At 45.7% G+C, this 19,447-nt stretch overlaps 1 protein-coding gene across 2 annotated transcripts in view; it reads right to left on the bottom strand.

Annotated features, from left to right (window-relative positions):
• Positions 1-1,902: 1,902 nt before the first annotated feature.
• LOC110506716 (plexin-A4) overlaps positions 1,903-19,447 on the bottom strand; it is a 488,023-nt gene continuing 470,478 nt past the window's right edge. For both annotated transcript variants that reach the window (XM_036945082.1, XM_036945083.1), the window contains exons 30-32: positions 16,436-16,648; positions 9,238-9,388; positions 1,903-6,033 (exon numbers count right to left, since the gene is read on the bottom strand). In XM_036945082.1, the coding sequence (XP_036800977.1) occupies positions 5,938-6,033; positions 9,238-9,388; positions 16,436-16,648 (460 nt within the window). In that variant the 3' untranslated portion in view covers positions 1,903-5,937. The remainder of the gene's footprint in view (positions 6,034-9,237; positions 9,389-16,435; positions 16,649-19,447) is intronic.

The raw sequence follows: 19,447 nt of genomic DNA, 5'->3' as shown, positions 1-19,447 counted from the left end.
CAGATTGACCTCCTCTCACCACCACTCCTACCCCTCTCTATCTCCGTCTGGATAGATCCTCTAAACTCAGACCTCTGCTTCTCTCCCCTCCTCACCGGCCTCTTTCTCTCTTCTTCACATCAATGTGGCTTGTAGAAGGGCGGAGGGAAGGGTTGGAGGGCAGGGGCTGTGGGAGTGTGAAAAACCCCCACCCCTAGCACGGCTGCAATCATAGCATGGCTTCATCATCTTCGTGCCCCCTATCACCCTCTCTCCCCTCCTCATCCCCCAGTCGCCTCTCTCTTCCATTATTCCCAGTTCACTGGTTGGAATATTAGGGTGATGCCCTGCACCCTCCTCCACTTTCTCTCCTCCATTACTCCCAGTTCACTGGTTGGAATATTAGGGTGATGCCCTGCACCCTCCTCCACTTTCTCTCCCCCATTACTCCCAGTTCAGTGGCTGCTATATAGGGTGACACGAGGACCAATTCAATTCCCTGTCCCCGTCACCCCGTGCTGAGGAAGATTGACACACACGTGCCTCTCCCCCTCCCTCATTGTGGGTTCACTCAGATTGGCAGGTCTCTCTCTCCACTCTATTTTCTAACCTCCCTCTCTTTCCTCTTCTGTCACTCCCTCTCTCTCTTCGTGGTCTTCTTTTCTGGTCTTTACTGCAACCCAGAGTTGGTGTTATTCTTCCCTGCTAATGGTAAAGGATAGTGTAGTGTACAGGAAAGCTGATCCCAGATCTGTTGACCAGGAAAACTGTCTGTCTGGAGTTCTGGGAGTCTTTTACAGTCACAGGCAGCCTAATTGGCATCAGGTGTGAGCTAATTGATTGGCGTCTTAGGCGTGTTGTTTGGCTTCCTTCTGTCCTTGCTTCTTGATGGATCAGTGTATTTAGCACATTTTGTGGGTTTATTTACTTTGTAATTCACCTCAGACTTTTGATACCTTTAGTCAAAGTGCTGGATGTTTTCCCATAATTTCACTTCCTTCATCCGTTTAGTCCCTGTTAGCTTAGCTATGCTAACTACTCAGCACCAATGGGAATTTAGTCATTTATCTGGCTAGCAAACCTACTAGGGACTACAGCTGAAAATGAGCTAAATCTGGGGCAATGGCATGTTGTACATGGTCCCTGACAAATAAACAATTACTATGAAGCTCAAACTCATATTGGACTGCAGTGGAATCTTTACCACAGCAATATGAACCAGCTCAGCTGAAATGGTCAGAACTTTGAAAGATAATATTCTGAAATTGAGAAACTCTATGCACAACGATTACTTTTAACAATTTCCACTGAAAATGTCTCAAAAACAAAATTCACTTGAAGAACAGTGCAGGTGCAAAGTTTGGCAACAGAAAGACGGTAAAACAGCACCAACTGTCATTCTGTTACCAAACTTTGCATTGCACGGTTCTTCAAGTGAATGTTTTTGTAAAATGTTCAGTGGAAATTGATACAGTAGTCTCTGTGCATAGAGTTGTCTGGTTTGTGTAACTTTGCAAGCATTTGTTTGACATGCATTTTAAAGTGAACATCGGCATCTCAGCATCTTTCTGTCACCGTGGAATTGCCCATAAAGCCCATAGTACACGAGAGGGCGTGTGTTGTGACTGTTTTTACCGCGGCCGTGCTGCGGCCTTAGGTACGAGGTGAAGCCATCACAACAAACAACTTTGAGTGTACAATTACTTTTCTACTACGGGTTACCATACAACATATTAAAACAAAGTGCTGTAGGTTTCTGCTTCACCTGTGCTGTTCTAATGAGGGAAACGGGACATTTTGCTTCCCATTATATGAAATGAATCCATTAATTCCAGTACACAGCATGCCATTTCACACCTGCTGTGTGAAATAACAATATTTAAATCAATCATTTCATATGAATAAACACAAACTACAAACCACTTTGTTTCATAATAAAGTTTATTCTATATTACAAATAGTATTTTGTTCTTGACTGCAAAATAGGAATGCATTATATTTACATACACAGGTATACAATTAATTATAGCAAAGTTAGAGAAGCTGGCCTTTTCCCCCAGGTTTAGTTTCATCTCTTGATAGGATACTCTTTATCTCTCAGCAAATATGGTAATAGTAAAAGTATTTCTACTGTTTCTGTAACACCTGCTATAACACTGAGCTCTAGAAGGACCTATCTTTAGTTCCTACAAAACGTTGAAGGTGGAAGCTTTATCGAGTCCCTCGGCAACAAAGGGGTCAGTAGTCTCAGACGAGCTTTGTCGCCGGGGAACATGGGGGGGAAAATGGAAACACCGTATGTTACAACACCAGGGGGCAGATTCACTACGAGATTCTAGGACATTCATTCTCTTCACCAAATAAAAACAATGGGCTTAGAGAGGAGGAAACTTTGGGAAGCTAGAGAATAGAATACATGGGTAATAGTGGGTCAATTTACAGTCTCTAAACCTAACAAGGGCCCCTAAACGTTGAGGTCCCTGCCAAGTTCAGTCTTATTTCCCAACTGTTTTACCTGGGATTTTCCATCAGACTGAATTCATACAGTAGATTCCTTTCAGTTCTTTCTTATTGTTTATTTGATCACAAGCTTTGTGAAGAGTTTGAACATGTTGGCAGTGTAGAACGTCCAGAGAACGCGCTGTTCATGAATGTACCCCCTCGAACCTGAATACCAACCACTGACAGAACTCACCCCTTTAGACAGTTCAGTTGTGGATGAATTAGATGTGGTTCATACATTAGACAGCGATGGTGTGACAGAAATAAAACACACTTTACAAAACACAATCAACTAAGTAAATCAGAAGCTTTCAGGGTCAGAGCTAGTGTGGTTATTGAAGCTTCCAGACACCTGTTTCTCTTTGATGAGTTCATCAAGAGACGTTTAATCGTTTGAAATTGTCCAAAGGAGTTTTTTTTTTCAGTTAAAACCACCAGTATCTTTTCAGTAAGTTTGTGCAGAACACCTTTAGATGTAGCAGTAGAATGGAAGGACAGCAGATACTACCAGACAAGTGATTGACTTGACTGTATTGTACTCCCCATAAGACCATGAGGATTCCAAAAATGAGGCATGTTGTGCGATACATGGGTTTTGTATGAGCAAACTTTTAGATTGAACCCCGAAAGCCCTCCTAATGCTAGTTCCCTATGCACTGAGCTCTTCAGATCAAACAACTGTCAAAACAGAATCTAAAAAACACATCCACAACCATAGTAACAGGTGCTGCAATAAGACGTTTACAAGGTAGCTTTGCAGCCAGTCCTAGGCTTACAAAAATAAATGTTGTTTTTTTGAATGATAAAATAATAGAATCAAAAAGGTAAGGTTATAGGCTAGGGGAGATAGTTTCCGGATGAAAACACAGACAGACACTAGAGAAGCAATAGCAGCCAAGAAAAGAGCAAGAAGCTCACTGCAGAATTAGTCTACCAGACCCAAAACCTGAGGGTTCTGGAACGGACCAAGTCACTAACTAATGGAACATGTGTATGGATGGGCGTTAGAGGACGATCTACTCTGGAAGGACTAAGCAGAAGGACTGAATGAATTCAAACTTAGTCATGAGTTATTGTTCTACATCAGTCCATGAGAATTCAAAATAACCGTTTTGTTTGTGAACCGTTTAAACGTTTCCTAGTAGCAGTAGATAAATATATTTGATTGCAAGGCAGTTCCGTTTCATAACATCCAAATAGGTCAGCATGCAAGGGTATATAATATATTGGATTTTAAGGTACCACTTTATTCCTATTAGCGTCTAACACTTTCACAAGACATGGTAATGAGAGGTTTGCATGGGCTGAACGGGAGATAAAGGTTCCACCTTAACGGTTAGTTATAGTTTTAACATGAACAATCCACTTTTTTCCCTCACATTTTTCTTCCAAGCAAAATAAAGAAAAGAACACATCCACATCATCATTTGCAAGGCTTATTTTCTCTATTTTCCTCTTTTTTTGTTGTTTTAAATGTACGTTTTACATGCGCTTAAAAAGCCAATAAGGACCGAAGGTGGACCGAGGGCGGTCTCCACACATTCACATCACCACATGGGGCACGTTGTCAAGGCAAAAGAAAGGTCAGAGGTCTAAAGGAAAGGAGTGTTTCTCCATCTCTCTCTCTCTTCCATCCAGGTTATCACATTCCACAAGTCTGTTGATGTCCGTGTCCGGTCGTCTATATGACGTTGACTTGTTTTTCTCACTCTAGTTTCAGCTTTTTGAGGCTTGGAGAAGGCTGCGGAGGACGACTACACTAACACACAACATGAGCGACCCAGAGCACTCAGAGATTCCCGCATGGAAGCTGTCTCCACACTTGTGCAAAAAAACTGACGTGGAAAACCGGACAAAGAGGGAAGAAAAACGGTGTGCCAAACACGGAAGAAACCGGGACGGCGAGGAGGAGGGCGGGACTCGTCCGCGGCTCCCCCTTCGGCACACTGAGGTCAGAAAATCACACAGGGTTAAGTTGTTGTTGTGGGGTGGGTTTTTCTTTCACCAAATCCTTTTCCTGTGTCATTTCCTTTAAATACATTGTTTTTAAATAACTTTTTTTGTCTTTTTAAAATGTCAAGCTCCTTTGGTTTTTCGGCTGACCAGTTATGTCCATCAGTTGATTCCCCCCGTCCCAAGCCTTTACAGAAGGTCTCTCTCAGCAGAGCAGATCCCATTTAAGCAGTACCGCACCGTCTCTGTCATGTAGAAAGCATGGGTCCATGGTAAGACTGCTCTAGTGAAGCGTCCCTCTCCTCCTCTCAGTAGATGTCAGTCAGCTCCCCTAGTATTCAGACAGTGTGATCAGAGGGTGAATCAGGAGTAGAGTTCCCCTCAGAACAGGTCTTGGACAGCTGCCGTGTGTATCTGTTTGTGTGTGTGCTTTGATAGACCGGCGAGTGACCTCCATCTGTTAGCAGCACACACGGGACAGACTGACCGTTCCAGGTGTCAGAGCTGTCGGGTCACTGTGGTCAAGAGTTGGATGTGTGCTTCTCGTCACAGAGGAGGACCAGACAGACCTGGGTCTGTCCTCCACTAATTAGTCTTATAATAGTCAGGATAATTGAGCAGGTACCACACAAGCCAGAGATTCAGAAGATGAGGATTGTTTTATCTATAGAGGTACTTGGAGGGGTGGGTGGGTTGGAGCAGACTTATGCCAATGCCACAAAGGGGAATCTGTCCTTCTCTGGATTTCAAAGTCAGTCAGGTTTTCGGAAAAAAAGGAAAATTCAAGAAGCCCTAACTCTCCCCAGCCCCTATCGGAGTTTCTTTAAATATACCTCAAAGCTACATTGAGAAAACAATTCTGTAGTTTGCCTATTTCCCAATCTTAAGAAGTGTGAACCAGGCAAACCTTCTGTTTTTTTGTCTTCCGAGGTGGTCATTTTGGTTTCCTCATTTATATAATACCACTTTGTTTTTCCACGTTTGATGTGATGTTGACTATAGCACTACAATTAACTGGACTCTGTAGTAGTTTCATAGACTAATATCCTGTTCAGAAAGTCTGAACAAATTGACTCCCAACATTGTGGTAGCAAAAGACTTTGTCATCAGTGTTATTTTTAAAGGCAACATAAATAGAATGTTTGTTTCTCCCTCAACATTACGGTGTAAATGATGCCGATACGGCGAGCTGGCAAACAACCACCCCTCCATCAGACTCTTCTACGCAGCAAAGCAGTCCCCAGCTCTGCCGACCCTCCAGTCAGTCCGTCAGCCAGTCTTCTCTGCACGTCCTATGAAGCTGAGCGGATGAGATGCCAAACACTTGTCAGGAAGAGGAGGAAGAGGAAGAGGAGGAAGAGAACAGGACAATATGTGTTGTCTTTGAAACGGAGAGGAGATCTGATGCTGATGACGATGGTGAAGAGATAGATGGACAGGTCTTTGCTCAGGCACGGCTCGGTTTCTGACGGGTCTCCCAGTGCGCCCTGGGAAGTGCGGTCCTCAGCTCTCCAGGCTCATGAAGGCCACCACCTGCTCCAGCTTGAAGGACAGTCTCTGTTTCCTGGCGGCATCGTCCTGCTCCAGCGCACACACAATCTGACAGAGAGAGACACACACAACCAGTCCCTGTGTTACTGTCAGCCCCACACACAATCTGACAGAGAGAGACACACACAGCCAGTCCCTGTGTTACTGTCAGCCCCACACACAGCCAGTCCCTGTGTTACTGTCAGCCCCACACACAATCTGACAGAGAGAGACACACACAGCCAGTCCCTGTGTTACTGTCAGCCCCACACACAATCTGACAGAGAGAGACACACACAGCCAGTCCCTGTGTTACTGTCAGCCCCACACACAACCAGTCCCTGTGTTACTGTCAGCCCCACACACAATCTGACAGAGAGAGACACACACAGCCAGTCCCTGTGTTACTGTCAGCCCCACACACAGCCAGTCCCTGTGTTACTGTCAGCCCCACACACAATCTGACAGAGAGACACACACAGCCAGTCCCTGTGTTACTGTCAGCCCCACACACAGCCAGTCCCTGTGTTACTGTCAGCCCCAAACACAATCTGACAGAGAGAGACACACACAGCCAGTCCCTGTGTTACTGTCAGCCCCACATAGCCAGTTCACGTGTTACTGTCAGCCCCACAAACAGCCAGTCCCTGTGTTACTGTCAGCCTCACACACAGCCAGTCCCTGTGTTACTGTCAGCCCCACACACAGTCAGTCCCTGTGTTACTGTCAGCCCCACACACAGCCAGTCCCTGTGTTACTGTCAGCCCCACACACAGCCAGTCCCTGTGTTACTGTCAGCCCCGCACACAGCCAGTCCCTGTGTTACTGTCAGCCCCACACACAGCCAGTTCACGTGTTACTGTCAGCCCCACACACAGCCAGTCCCTGTGTTACTGTCAGCCTCACACACAGCCAGTCCCTGTGTTACTGTCAGCCTCACACAGCCAGTCCCTGTGTTACTGTCAGCCCCACACACAGCCAGTCCCTGTGTTACTGTCAGCCCCACACACAGCCAGTCCCTGTGTTACTGTCAGCCCCACACACAGCCAGTCCCTGTGTTACTGTCAGCCTCACACACAGCCAGTCCCTGTGTTACTGTCAGCCTCACACACAGCCAGTCCACGTTTTACTGTCAGCCCACACACAGCCAGTCCCTGTGTTACTGTCAGCCCCACACACAGCCAGTTCACGTGTTACTGTCAGCCCCACACACAGCCAGTTCACGTGTTACTGTCAGCACCACACACAGCCAGTCCCTGTGTTACTGTCAGCCTCACACACAGCCAGTCCCTGTGTTACTGTCAGCCCCACACACAGCCAGTCCCTGTGTTACTGTCAGCCCCACACACAGCCAGTCCCTGTGTTACTGTCAGCCTCACACACAGCCAGTCCCTGTGTTACTGTCAGCCTCACACACAGCCAGTCCCTGTGTTACTGTCAGCCCCACACACAGCCAGTCCCTGTGTTACTGTCAGCCCCACACACAGCCAGTCCCTGTGTTACTGTCAGCCCCACACAGCCAGTCCCTGTGTTACTGTCAGCCCCACACACAGCCAGTCCCTGTGTTACTGTCAGCCCCACACAGCCAGTCCATGTGTTACTGTCAGCCCCACACACAATCTGACAGAGAGAGACACACACAGCCAGTCCCTGTGTTACTGTCAGCCCCACACACAGCCAGTCCCTGTGTTACTGTCAGCCCCACACACAATCTGACAGAGAGACACACACAGCCAGTCCCTGTGTTACTGTCAGCCCCACACACAGCCAGTCCCTGTGTTACTGTCAGCCCCAAATACAATCTGACAGAGAGAGACACACACAGCCAGTCCCTGTGTTACTGTCAGCCCCACACAGCCAGTTCACGTGTTACTGTCAGCCCCACAAACAGCCAGTCCCTGTGTTACTGTCAGCCTCACACACAGCCAGTCCCTGTGTTACTGTCAGCCCCACACACAGTCAGTCCCTGTGTTACTGTCAGCCCCACACACAGCCAGTCCCTGTGTTACTGTCAGCCCCACACACAGCCAGTCCCTGTGTTACTGTCAGCCCCGCACACAGCCAGTCCCTGTGTTACTGTCAGCCCCACACACAGCCAGTTCACGTGTTACTGTCAGCCCCACACACAGCCAGTCCCTGTGTTACTGTCAGCCTCACACACAGCCAGTCCCTGTGTTACTGTCAGCCTCACACAGCCAGTCCCTGTGTTACTGTCAGCCCCACACACAGCCAGTCCCTGTGTTACTGTCAGCCCCACACACAGCCAGTCCCTGTGTTACTGTCAGCCCCACACACAGCCAGTCCCTGTGTTACTGTCAGCCTCACACACAGCCAGTCCCTGTGTTACTGTCAGCCTCACACACAGCCAGTCCACGTTTTACTGTCAGCCCACACACAGCCAGTCCCTGTGTTACTGTCAGCCCCACACACAGCCAGTTCACGTGTTACTGTCAGCCCCACACACAGCCAGTTCACGTGTTACTGTCAGCACCACACACAGCCAGTCCCTGTGTTACTGTCAGCCTCACACACAGCCAGTCCCTGTGTTACTGTCAGCCCCACACACAGCCAGTCCCTGTGTTACTGTCAGCCCCACACACAGCCAGTCCCTGTGTTACTGTCAGCCTCACACACAGCCAGTCCCTGTGTTACTGTCAGCCTCACACACAGCCAGTCCCTGTGTTACTGTCAGCCCCACAAACAGCCAGTCCCTGTGTTACTGTCAGCCCCACACACAGCCAGTCCCTGTGTTACTGTCAGCCCCACACAGCCAGTCCATGTGTTACTGTCAGCCCCACACACAGCCAGTTCACGTGTTACTGTCAGCCTCACACACCAGCTGACAATGGCAGAGTAATGGCACATACAATAAATGTTTCTTCTGTATGACAGTGTTTCTGGAACCTTTCCTCTGGGACCCCTTGACGTCTCACAATTTAGTTGAAGACCTGAACTACCACATCTTTTTTTTTTTTTGGTATTTAAAAAACGACAGAAAGGCTTGATGATCTAAGCTGAGAAGTGTGTTCTCTCTGTAGTAGAACAAAGACATGGTTGGGAGTCCTCCAGGAGAGGTTGGAAAACCGCTGATATACGCCGTCTGGGTTGCTTGTAAATGTATTTTACATACATCTTCCAGATGGTCTGAACCTACACGTCATCTACAATACATTTCAACTTCAAACCCAACTGTGTAAGACTGGCTGTCCACAATGGAACACTGCTACCCGTCTTGAATAAAGTGTGATTTTTGTCCACGGTGTGTTGCCGTACCTCCTCTGTGTATTTGCCCACGTAGGAGTAGATCTCACTGAGGGAGCTCATGCTGTTGAACTCGTTAATGTGCATCCGGGACTGCTCTGCCAGGTACGCATTCATGTCCTGGTCACTGATGGCCGGCATCTTACTGATGTCTGAGTAGTACCTGTGGAGGTAACACACACAGCAGAATGTATTAGTGAACTGTGTAATCACTACATTTACATACATACACCCCAAAATGCTTAATTCTTGGATTTAAATGTCACATGTTATTTCAGGGTTGTTTCAAGACAGAGAGGTTTTAGCCTTTAGAATCTTGTATGGAACCTTTATTTAACCAGGAAAGTCAGTTAATTAAGAACAAATTCTTATTTACAAAGACGGCCTACCCCGGCCAAACCCTAACGACACTGGGCCAATTGTGCACCGCCCTATGTGACTCCCAATTGTGGCCGGTTGTGATACAGCCTGGAATTGAACCAGGGTCTGTAGTGACACCTCTAGCACTGAAATGAAGTGCCTTAGACCGCTGCGCCATTCGGGAGCCTAGAATAGGAATCATGTTAGAGACAGTTGTCTCGTCCCCAATCACTTTTCACAGTCTGAGCAGCCCTGACTCTCTATAGACATTTACATTTTTCTAATTTAGCAGACGCTCTTATCCAAAGCAATTGGGGTTAAGTGCCTTGCTCAAGGGTACATCGATATATTTTGCACATTGTTGGCTAAGGGTTTGGAACCTTTTGGCCCAATGCTCTTAACCCTTAGGCTACCTGCCGCCCTCGTACAAATGGCCTAAAAGCTGCAAAGGCACTTAGCAGTGTATGTGAACCCCCCCCTCTCTCTCACACACAGACTGTGTCTCCGGGAAGCTCTCAGCTGCGTCAGGGTAAAGAGGGCTGGAGAAGGAGAAGTAATCAGCCAGTGTCAACAGCAGCTGAGGCCCTCTGTCAACTCCTTCATTAAAGATGGTCATTACCTGTTTAATTCCGGTGCCACAACTGCTCCTGGACACCACAAATTTAGTCTGATGTGGTGTGGTATGGTGTGTGGTGTGGTGTGGTATGGTGTTGTATGGTGTGTGGTGTGGTATGGTGTGTGGTGTGGTGTGATGTGTGGTATGTGGTATGGTGTGTGGAAACCGAGGCTATTAAGCTAACAGAGCAGGTTACACGACAGGTGGGCATTGCAGGTTATTTATTGTAAGGAAAGTCACAGGAAGGTCACACCCACTCACACACACCTCGGCCACCTGCGCAGGGCAGGAGGGCAATTGGAGAAAGTGAGTCGTGGGGTTTGAGAGGGTAAAGGAAATTGGAGGGATTTCTGTCTCCAGGTAAAACAGCAGGTCCACCTGACATCTCTGGTTCTAGGTGACGACGTGGGGCCTTATTCCAAATCGTCTCCTTTCTTAGACACTTGATCTAAACATAGTGGAAATCACACCTAGAGCAGGGGTCAGCAGCCCACGGGCCAAAACCGACCTACAAGGGATTTTTTTTGCTGGCCCGCAAGAGATATTCATTTTGGAATTCAGCAACAACAACAACAACAACAATATTGTGTTCCTGCGAATAAAACAATATCCGTATGTGATCATGTCTCAACTTAACCAAGGCATGAAATGATTGGTATCTTCCAATATATATATTTTATTGGCTTAGTTGTTGTCAATTTGCAGTGTAGAAATTAAGATTATAATTATAGATTATAATTATGTTCCGGTCAGCCCACCATCCGCTCCGACAAAAATGGTCCTGCAGCTGAATCTAGTTGCCGACCCCTTGGCCACAAGGTCCACTTGGAATTGAACCTTTGGTATTTGTTATGTGTTATCAGGCTAGGGGAATTGAACATTTGGTATTTGTTATGTGTTATCAGGCTAGGGGAATTGAACCTTTGGTATTTGTTATGTGTTATCAGGCTAGGAGAATTGAACATTTGATATTTGTTATGTATTATCAGGCTAGGAGAATTGAACCTTTGTTATGTGTTATCAGGCTAGGGGAATTTAACATTTGATATTTGTTATGTATTATCAGGCTAGGAGAATTGAACCTTTGTTATGTGTTATCAGGCTAGGGGAATTGAACATTTGGTATTTGTTATGTGTTATCAGGCTAGGGGAATTGAACATTTGGTATTTGTTATGTGTTATCAGGCTAGGGGAATTGAACCTTTGGTATTTGTTATGTGTTATCAGGCTAGGAGAATTGAACATTTGATATTTGTTATGTATTATCAGGCTAGGAGAATTGAACCTTTGTTATGTGTTATCAGGCTAGGGGAATTTAACATTTGATATTTGTTATGTGTTTTCAGGCTAGGAGAATTGAACCTTTGTTATGTGTTATCAGGCTAGGGGAATTGAACATTTGGTATTTGTTATGTGTTATCAGGCTAGGAGAATTGAACATTTGGTATTTGTTATGTGTTATCAGGCTAGGGGAATTGAACATTTGGTATTTGTTATGTGTTATCAGGCTAGGGGAATTGAACATTTGGTATTTGTTATGTGTTATCAGGCTAGGGGAATTGGGTCCTGCCATGCTTGATGTTGACATCCAATGAATGGTAGAATCAGGATGGTAACAAGAGTACATTTGTTTTTTTGCAGACAGATGCAAAATCCAGTTAACAGCCCCCCCCCCCCCCCCCCCCCCCCCAGAGAGCTGTGAATGTAAGTATGCCATTTCCCTGATACAGTCCATGTGTTAATGTCAGGGGTTTTCACTTTGATTTCCCATTGTAATCTTCTATCCGAGCAGAGGATCAAATGAACTGCATATATGACAGGTCTGAGGAACTTGTCATTGTCTGGGGCCAATTAAATCCCACCTCAAATACCGCTCCAACTGAATGGAATGAATATTAACAGTCTGTCTGTAGTTGGAGGCTCTGGGGGAACATGCATGTCCAGCCCTTGCAAACCACTCCAACCATCAAATTGTGCCAATGCGACATAAATCAACAAGACCCCAACACAACTTAGATCCTGTAAGATGTCAGCTTTCATAAAAGTGCTGAGTTAGTGAGATACAGTTGTAGGAACTCATGTACCGGCCGAGACCCACAGGATTTCTTCCTTGTGTTAAATCATATCAGATTGCTTTTCTGTGGATGTCATACAGTAATAACATGTTAAGGTAGAGTCTTCCCAGAAGGGCACAGCTCCACTACAAGACCAGAGGCAAATGCCTGATCCCCAAACGTACCATGACCAAGCTATAGGCTTCCATTATGGTGCTCCTACCCCCCTCCCTGGTACGGCTCTACAATAACCGCTAACCTCCACAGCGCTTATAAAGATGTAGAACGGAGGAGAAATCACAGGAAGACTGTGTATCTGTGCCTGAGTATTCCTCTCACTCCGCCTTCTTTCTTTAGTTAAACTCTGCAGTCTGTCTCTTTGAAGTGTTTTTCACGGTGTGACTGAAGTGTCTGTCGGGCTGGATTGGAAGCAGAGTTGAAGAAGAGAAGAATGAAGAGAGAGAGATTTGGAAGAAAGAGTGAAGCAATAGTGGGGAGAGAGGGGGAAGGGAGTGGGGAGAGAGTGGAGAGGAAGTGGAGAGTGAGTGGGGAGGAAGTGGAGAGAGAGTGGGGAGGAAGTGGAGAGAGAGGGGGAAGGGAGTGGGGAGAGAGTGGAGAGGAAGTGGAGAGTGAGTGGGGAGGAAGTGGAGAGAGAGTGGGGAGGAAGTGGAGAGAGAGGGGGAAGGGAGTGGAGAGAGAGGGGGAAGGGAGTGGAGGGGGAAGGGAGTGGAGAGAGAGGGGGAAGGGAGTGGAGAGAGAGGGGGAAGGGAGTGGAGAGAGAGGGAGAGAGGGGGAAGGGAGTGGAGAGAGAGGGGGAAGGGAGTGGAGAGAGAGGGGGAAGGGAGTGGAGAGAGAGGGGGAAGGGAGTGGAGAGAGAGAGAGGGAGAGAGGGGGAAGGGAGTGGGGAGAGAGGGGGGAGGGGAGTTGGGAGAGAGGAGGAAGGGAGTTGGGAGTGTGGGGAGAGAGAGATGAGAGAGAAGGAAGGAGGAGAGAAGGAAGAGTGTGGGGAGAGACTTGAGCTTGTCTCAGGTGTTGGACTCGATGACAGTTGCTATCCATTATAGAGCTGTGATTGGTTGGCCAGAATTCATGGACAGTGCTTAGCGAAGGGTCAATTGTATATAGATGGGCAAATTAAATTGTGTGAATATGCTGATGGTCTCAATGCACATCACAACCTTCAGGTAGGCTTTGCCAATCAACAAGACTGTGAGATCTAATTTGCCTATCCTGATTGTGAGATGTAAGCACTGCAGGGTTTATACACACTATTTTGAGATTTAATTTGTTAATTAAGATTGATGTCATTGACGTGGAGGGACTAATCATACTACAATTACACTAAATTAGATCTCACAAAATATGGATTGATCAACTAAACATCACCTATAGAAACATTACATCTCAGAATCATGTGGATGCTAATTGGATTTTCTGCAAAAACTCCTGACCTTAGACATAAATACTTCCTTCACAGACTTTTATGCTTCAGAAATAAACGCCAACTTGTCCACAGGTAATAGGACCGTCACATGGCTTCAGTGTGGACAGGAAGTCTCTGATTAGAATCTTATCACTTTCCCGATCTCTCACGGCTGCCGAACCCCGTCAGCATCTCCCGCTCCTAATGCCACATGACACGTCCACAGTTTACTCACTAGTTGCAGGTCAGACTCAGCCTGTGAAACGGGTCCTTATCAGTAATCACCTCACGCGCCCAAGTCCCAAGCAAAGAGCAGGGAACGCTAACAGGAACGTTAACAGGAACACATTGATATGAAGCTTAACAACCTCTAGGCACGGCTGCTTTTAGTTAAATAGTAGTGATTCATCTTTACAGAGAACTACACTACCCATGATTCCCCTGTCTTTACAATTGCGGTTTGGTTCTGAGAATGTCAACATGTAGAACACAGGAGGTTGGTGGCAGCTTAATATGGGAGAACAGGCTCGCGGTAATGACTGGAGAGGAATCAGAGGAATGGTATCAAATCCATCAAACACATGGTTTCCATGGTTACCATGTGTTTGATGACATTCCATTTGCTCTGTTCTGGATATTATTATCAGCCATCCTCCCCTCATCAGCCTCCTGTGATGTAGAATCTCTGCCTGTATACCCTGTGTGTTTTTATCCTCCCCTCATCAGCCTCCCGTGATGTAGAATCTCTGTCTGCATACCCTGTGTGTTTTTATCCTCCCCTCATCAGCCTCCCGTGATGTAGAATCTCTGTCTGTATACCCTGTGTGTTTTTATCCTCCCCTCATCAGCCTCCTGTGATGTAGAATCTCTGTCTGTATACCCTGTGTGTTTTTATCCTCCCCTCATCAGCCTCCCGTGATGTAGAATCTCTGCCTGTATACCCTGTGTGTTTTTAATCTGAGGTTGATTGAGTATTTCAGCTATTTGAATTGAACATTTCCTGTCCAAATAATGAATAGCACCTGGGTCAACTGAGATAATGACACAGATGGTCTGATACTACTGTACACACAGTAGGCCCATTGAACCTTTGTATTGCAACACATCATAACCAAGCATCCCTACCTGAGCCCTACTCAAATCCACACAATCACACTCCACACACCTCTGTCCCGTCGACTGCCAAGCCTCATGAAGACTAAGGGCTTCAATCTGTATCGCTGAAGTTCAGTGCTATAGCGCGATTGAAATTGAAAGGTAATTTCCTATTGAGCCCACATATGCAGGGTTTACTGTGAATGCAGTCTCAGCTAACGTGGGAACACTGCCTGTACATTTCTATTGCACTGTAGCGCATGCTCTACAGCGCTGTGGATTGATCAAGTCCTTATGCTAAACTGTCTCATCCATATTTAAAGCAGCAAACAACCATAAGCAACCATCCTCTGAAGGGGAGTAACTATAAGATAACCCATCTAGATGTCACTGAGACTAACTATAAGATAACCCATCTATAGATCACTGGGACTAACTATAAGCTAACCCATCTATAGATCACTGGGTCTAACTATAAGAGCAAATCAAATTGTATTCATCACATAAACAAGCGAGACTATATACAGGGGTACCGGTACAGAGTGAATGTGTGGGGGCACCGGTTAGTTGAGGTAATTGAGGTAATATGTACATGTAGGTGGAGTTAAAGTGACTATGCATAGATTATTAACAGAGAGTAGCAGCAGCGTAAAAGAGGGATCTGGATAGCCCTTGGATTAGCTGTTCAGGAGTCTTATGGCTTGGGTGTAGAAGCTGTTCAGAGGCCTTTTGGGCCTCGGCTTGGCGCTCCGGTACCACTGACCGTGTGGTAGCAGAGAGAACAGTCTATGACTAGGGTGGCTGGATCCTTGATCATATAGATCATGCACCGTTAATATAAAACACACAAGTACATGCTGACACACACACACACACACACACACACAGTGTCCCAGCACACATGCACACATACACTCAGCCTGATGAATCCAATCCTTGGGTTTCAGTCATACAGTACATACACATACAGTATATCCCTGTCCTGCGGCTAGCGCTGAGCACTAACACAGAAACACTTTGGGGCCGCTTCACAAGCCCATCTTTTATTCAGCACTCTACCGCCGACCAAATAAATGTAATACAACTCTAATTTGGACAAATGACCTCCACCACTGCTGTGCAGTAGTGATCTCCTAACTGCACACACACATGGGTGTACCTGGGCAGGACAGAGAACTCACTGTGGCTCTCTGTCTGTCTCCCCTCTACCTCTCCAGCATTAGGAGGCACTGCCATCCATTCCCAGTGGGTTTTCATTTGGAGTCTTATGTACTTATGAGACAAGGGGAAGACTACAGTCTATCAGGGATGTTTATGGACAAAATGGCTGGCAGACATCTATAGGACGACAGAACCACATGATGAACTGCCCTCTCATGTTACGCTCACATGTAGGTCTATATAGAAACTGGAAAAGAGAGAGAGACATGCTGTAGTTACACACACACACACACACACACACACACACACACACACACACACACACACACATCCCAAACCAGCCCCCCCCAACTCACACACACACACCCCAAACCAGCCCCCCCAACTCACACACACCAAACCAGCCCCCGCCCCACCTCACACACACAGTGCACAAACTCCCCAAACCACCCCCCACCCCCCCACCTCACAAACAACACACCCATCCCATCATCCTCTCACCTCTCCACCCAGCTCTTGTAACTGGGGATGTCCTTAGCATAGAGTAGCTTGTTGGAGGGGGAGTCCTTGCCCAGGCGGTGTTCTGAGGTAGAGCAGGAGTCCATGAAGGTCTGGGCCACCACAGACAGACAGGCGTCCGTGATGCTGCTCTTGTGGATGTCGAACACAAACTGGGGGTTCTTGATCACGTTCACCCAGAACCTCAGAGGTAGGCTATTGGGGAGAGACAGAGAGAGTTAGGGAATATCATGTCATCCTGGAACGTCAGAACCTTAGAGGTGGGCTATAGAGGAGACATCATGTAAACACGACACCCTGGCCTTACAGGGGACAGAGAACAGTCTATTACTATAACATACACTAGGTACATTTCTAGGAATGCTTCTCTGTGATAGAACACAACAAATGAAACAGAAGACATCAAGGTGATTTTCTACATTTAGACTTAAATAACAATCATTGTTCAAATCCAAATCCAAGCAGATTACATCCCTGAACATACAACAACTCACATTGGTTAAAGCCAGCCGGTGGATGTGGTCGGTCTGAGCTAACACATTCAGTGGCAGAAGGGAATGAGGACCCATTCACTTTGCAATCTAGTACACGGCTTGTTGCTGATGTGTCTATTTGATGTTTACGCGATTTAATAAAGCCCTAATCTTAAAAGCAGGCAACGCCAGGGCTTCATGGTTTCCAGCTGTGTCTGGGGGCTTCACACCAACACGGTTCATATTGCCTTGTTTAGACATGCGGCCCATTCCATGCCTGTCTAGAATAATCAAAACACAAGTCTGTTTATTTGTTGGCCTTGGAACGAAAGGAGGTAGCACAGGTGCTAGTGTGTGTTACGGATCAGGTGGTATAAAGACAGGACTGAGAATTGCTTAGATCTCTCTCTCTCTCTCTCATACATATGTATATATATGTATTTATTTATTAACTGGGCAGCATTGTTTTGGATGACGCGACTGTGTGTGCAACATCAGGGAGGAGAGCGAAAAAAAACACAATCATTTGAATAACCCCTCTCCCGACATGTCCTACCCCCCAACCTGCTGTACGACCTAACAAAAGAGGATTTGGCGAGGGAAACCTTGGCATTATGACTCTGAATTAATCTGGACGAATCTTCTGGGATTAGCGGCCGGATCAAAGGATATTAACACCGCCGCGATGCAAGTCTTGATTGTCGTCAATCTGGCGCAGCTGGCCAATACTAGGTTAAGGTCTAGATGGTTTCCGAGGGGAAAGGTCAGATTTAAAGATTCTCTTCACACGTTCCATTTCTGGGCCAGGTCCATAATGATATTTAGATTTCAGTGAATGTGACACAATACAGGTTTATCTGACAAACTATCACTAGGAGACGATAGAGAGCTGTGTTTGCATTGTGGCAATTGTTCTGCCAATACCTTCGTACAACCTAACTTTTCCCCAAACTGTAAAGCTTTTTCCCCAAACTGTAAAGCCTTTTCTCCAAACTGTAAAGCCTTTTCTCCAAACTGTAAAGCTTTTTCCCCAAACTGTAAAGCTTTTTCTCCAAACTGTAAAGCATTTTCTCCAAACTGTAAAGCTTTTTCTCCAAACTGTAAAGCTTTTTCCCCAAACTGTAAAGCTTTTTCCCCAAAACTGTAAAGCTTTGTCTCCAAACTGTAAAGCTTTTTCTCCAAACTGTAAAGCCTTTTCTCCAAACTGTAAAGCTTTTTCCCCAAACTGTAAAGCTTTTTCCCCAAACTGTAAAGCTTTTTCTCCAAACTGTAAAGCTTTTTCTCCAAACTGTAAAGCCTTTTCTCCAAACTGTAAAGCTTTTCCCCCAAACTGTAAAGCTTTTTCTCCAAACTGTAAAGCTTTTTCCCCAAACTGTAAAGCTTTTTCTCCAAACTGTAAAGCCTTTTCTCCAAACTGTAAAGTTTTTTCCCCAAACTGTAAAGCCTTTTCTCCAAACTGTAAAGCCTTTTCTCCAAACTGTAAAGCTTTTTCCCCAAACTGTAAAGCTTTTTCTCCAAACTGTAAAGCTTTTTCTCCAAACTGTAAAGCTTTTTCTCCAAACTGTAAAGCCTTTTCTCCAAACTGTAAAGCCTTTTCTCCAAACTGTAAAGCCTTTTCCCCAAACTGTAAAGCCTTTTCTCCAAACTGTAAAGCTTTTTCCCCAAACTGTAAAGCTTTTTCTCCAAACTGTAAAGCTTTTTCTCCAAACTGTAAAGCTTTTTCTCCAAACTGTAAAGCCTTTTCTCCAAACTGTAAAGCCTTTTCTCCAAACTGTAAAGCTTTTTCCCCAAACTGTAAAGACTTTTCCCCAAACTGTAAAGCCTTTTCTCCAAACTGTAAAGCCTTTTCTCCAAACTGTAAAGCCTTTTCTCCAAACTGTAAAGCTTTTTCTCCAAACTGTAAAGCTTTTTACCCAAACTGTAAAGCCTTTTCTCCAAACTGTAAAGCTTTTTCTCCAAACTGTAAAGCTTTTTCTCCAAACTGTAAAGCCTTTTCTCCAAACTGTAAAGCCTTTTCTCCAAACTGTAAAGCCTTTTCTCCAAACTGTAAAGCCTTTTCTCCAAACTGTAAAGCCTTTTCCCCAAACTGTAAAGCCTTTTCTCCAAACTGTAAAGCCTTTTCTCCAAACTGTAAAGCCTTTTCTCCAAACTGTAAAGCTTTTTCTCCAAACTGTAAAGCCTTTTCTCCAAACTGTAAAGCCTTTTCTCCAAACTGTAAAGCCTTTTCTCCAAACTGTAAAGCTTTTTCTCCAAACTGTAAAGCCTTTTCTCCAAACTGTAAAGCCTTTTCTCCAAACTGTAAAGCCTTTTCTCCAAACTGTAAAGCTTTTTCTCCAAACTGTAAAGCCTTTTCTCCAAACTGTAAAGCTTTTTCTCCAAACTGTAAAGCTTTTTCTCCAAACTGTAAAGCCTTTTCTCCAAACTGTAAAGCCTTTTCCCCAAACTGTAAAGCCTTTTCTCCAAACTGTAAAGCCTTTTCTCCAAACTGTAAAGTATGTTATTCATACTGTGGTGTCCAGGA

The sequence above is a fragment of the Oncorhynchus mykiss genome, chromosome 15 (genome assembly GCF_013265735.2).
Source record: "Oncorhynchus mykiss isolate Arlee chromosome 15, USDA_OmykA_1.1, whole genome shotgun sequence".
Taxonomy (NCBI): Eukaryota; Metazoa; Chordata; class Actinopteri; order Salmoniformes; family Salmonidae; genus Oncorhynchus; species Oncorhynchus mykiss.
Note: the sequence above shows the minus strand (reverse complement) of the source record. Positions and strands in the feature narration are given on the sequence as shown.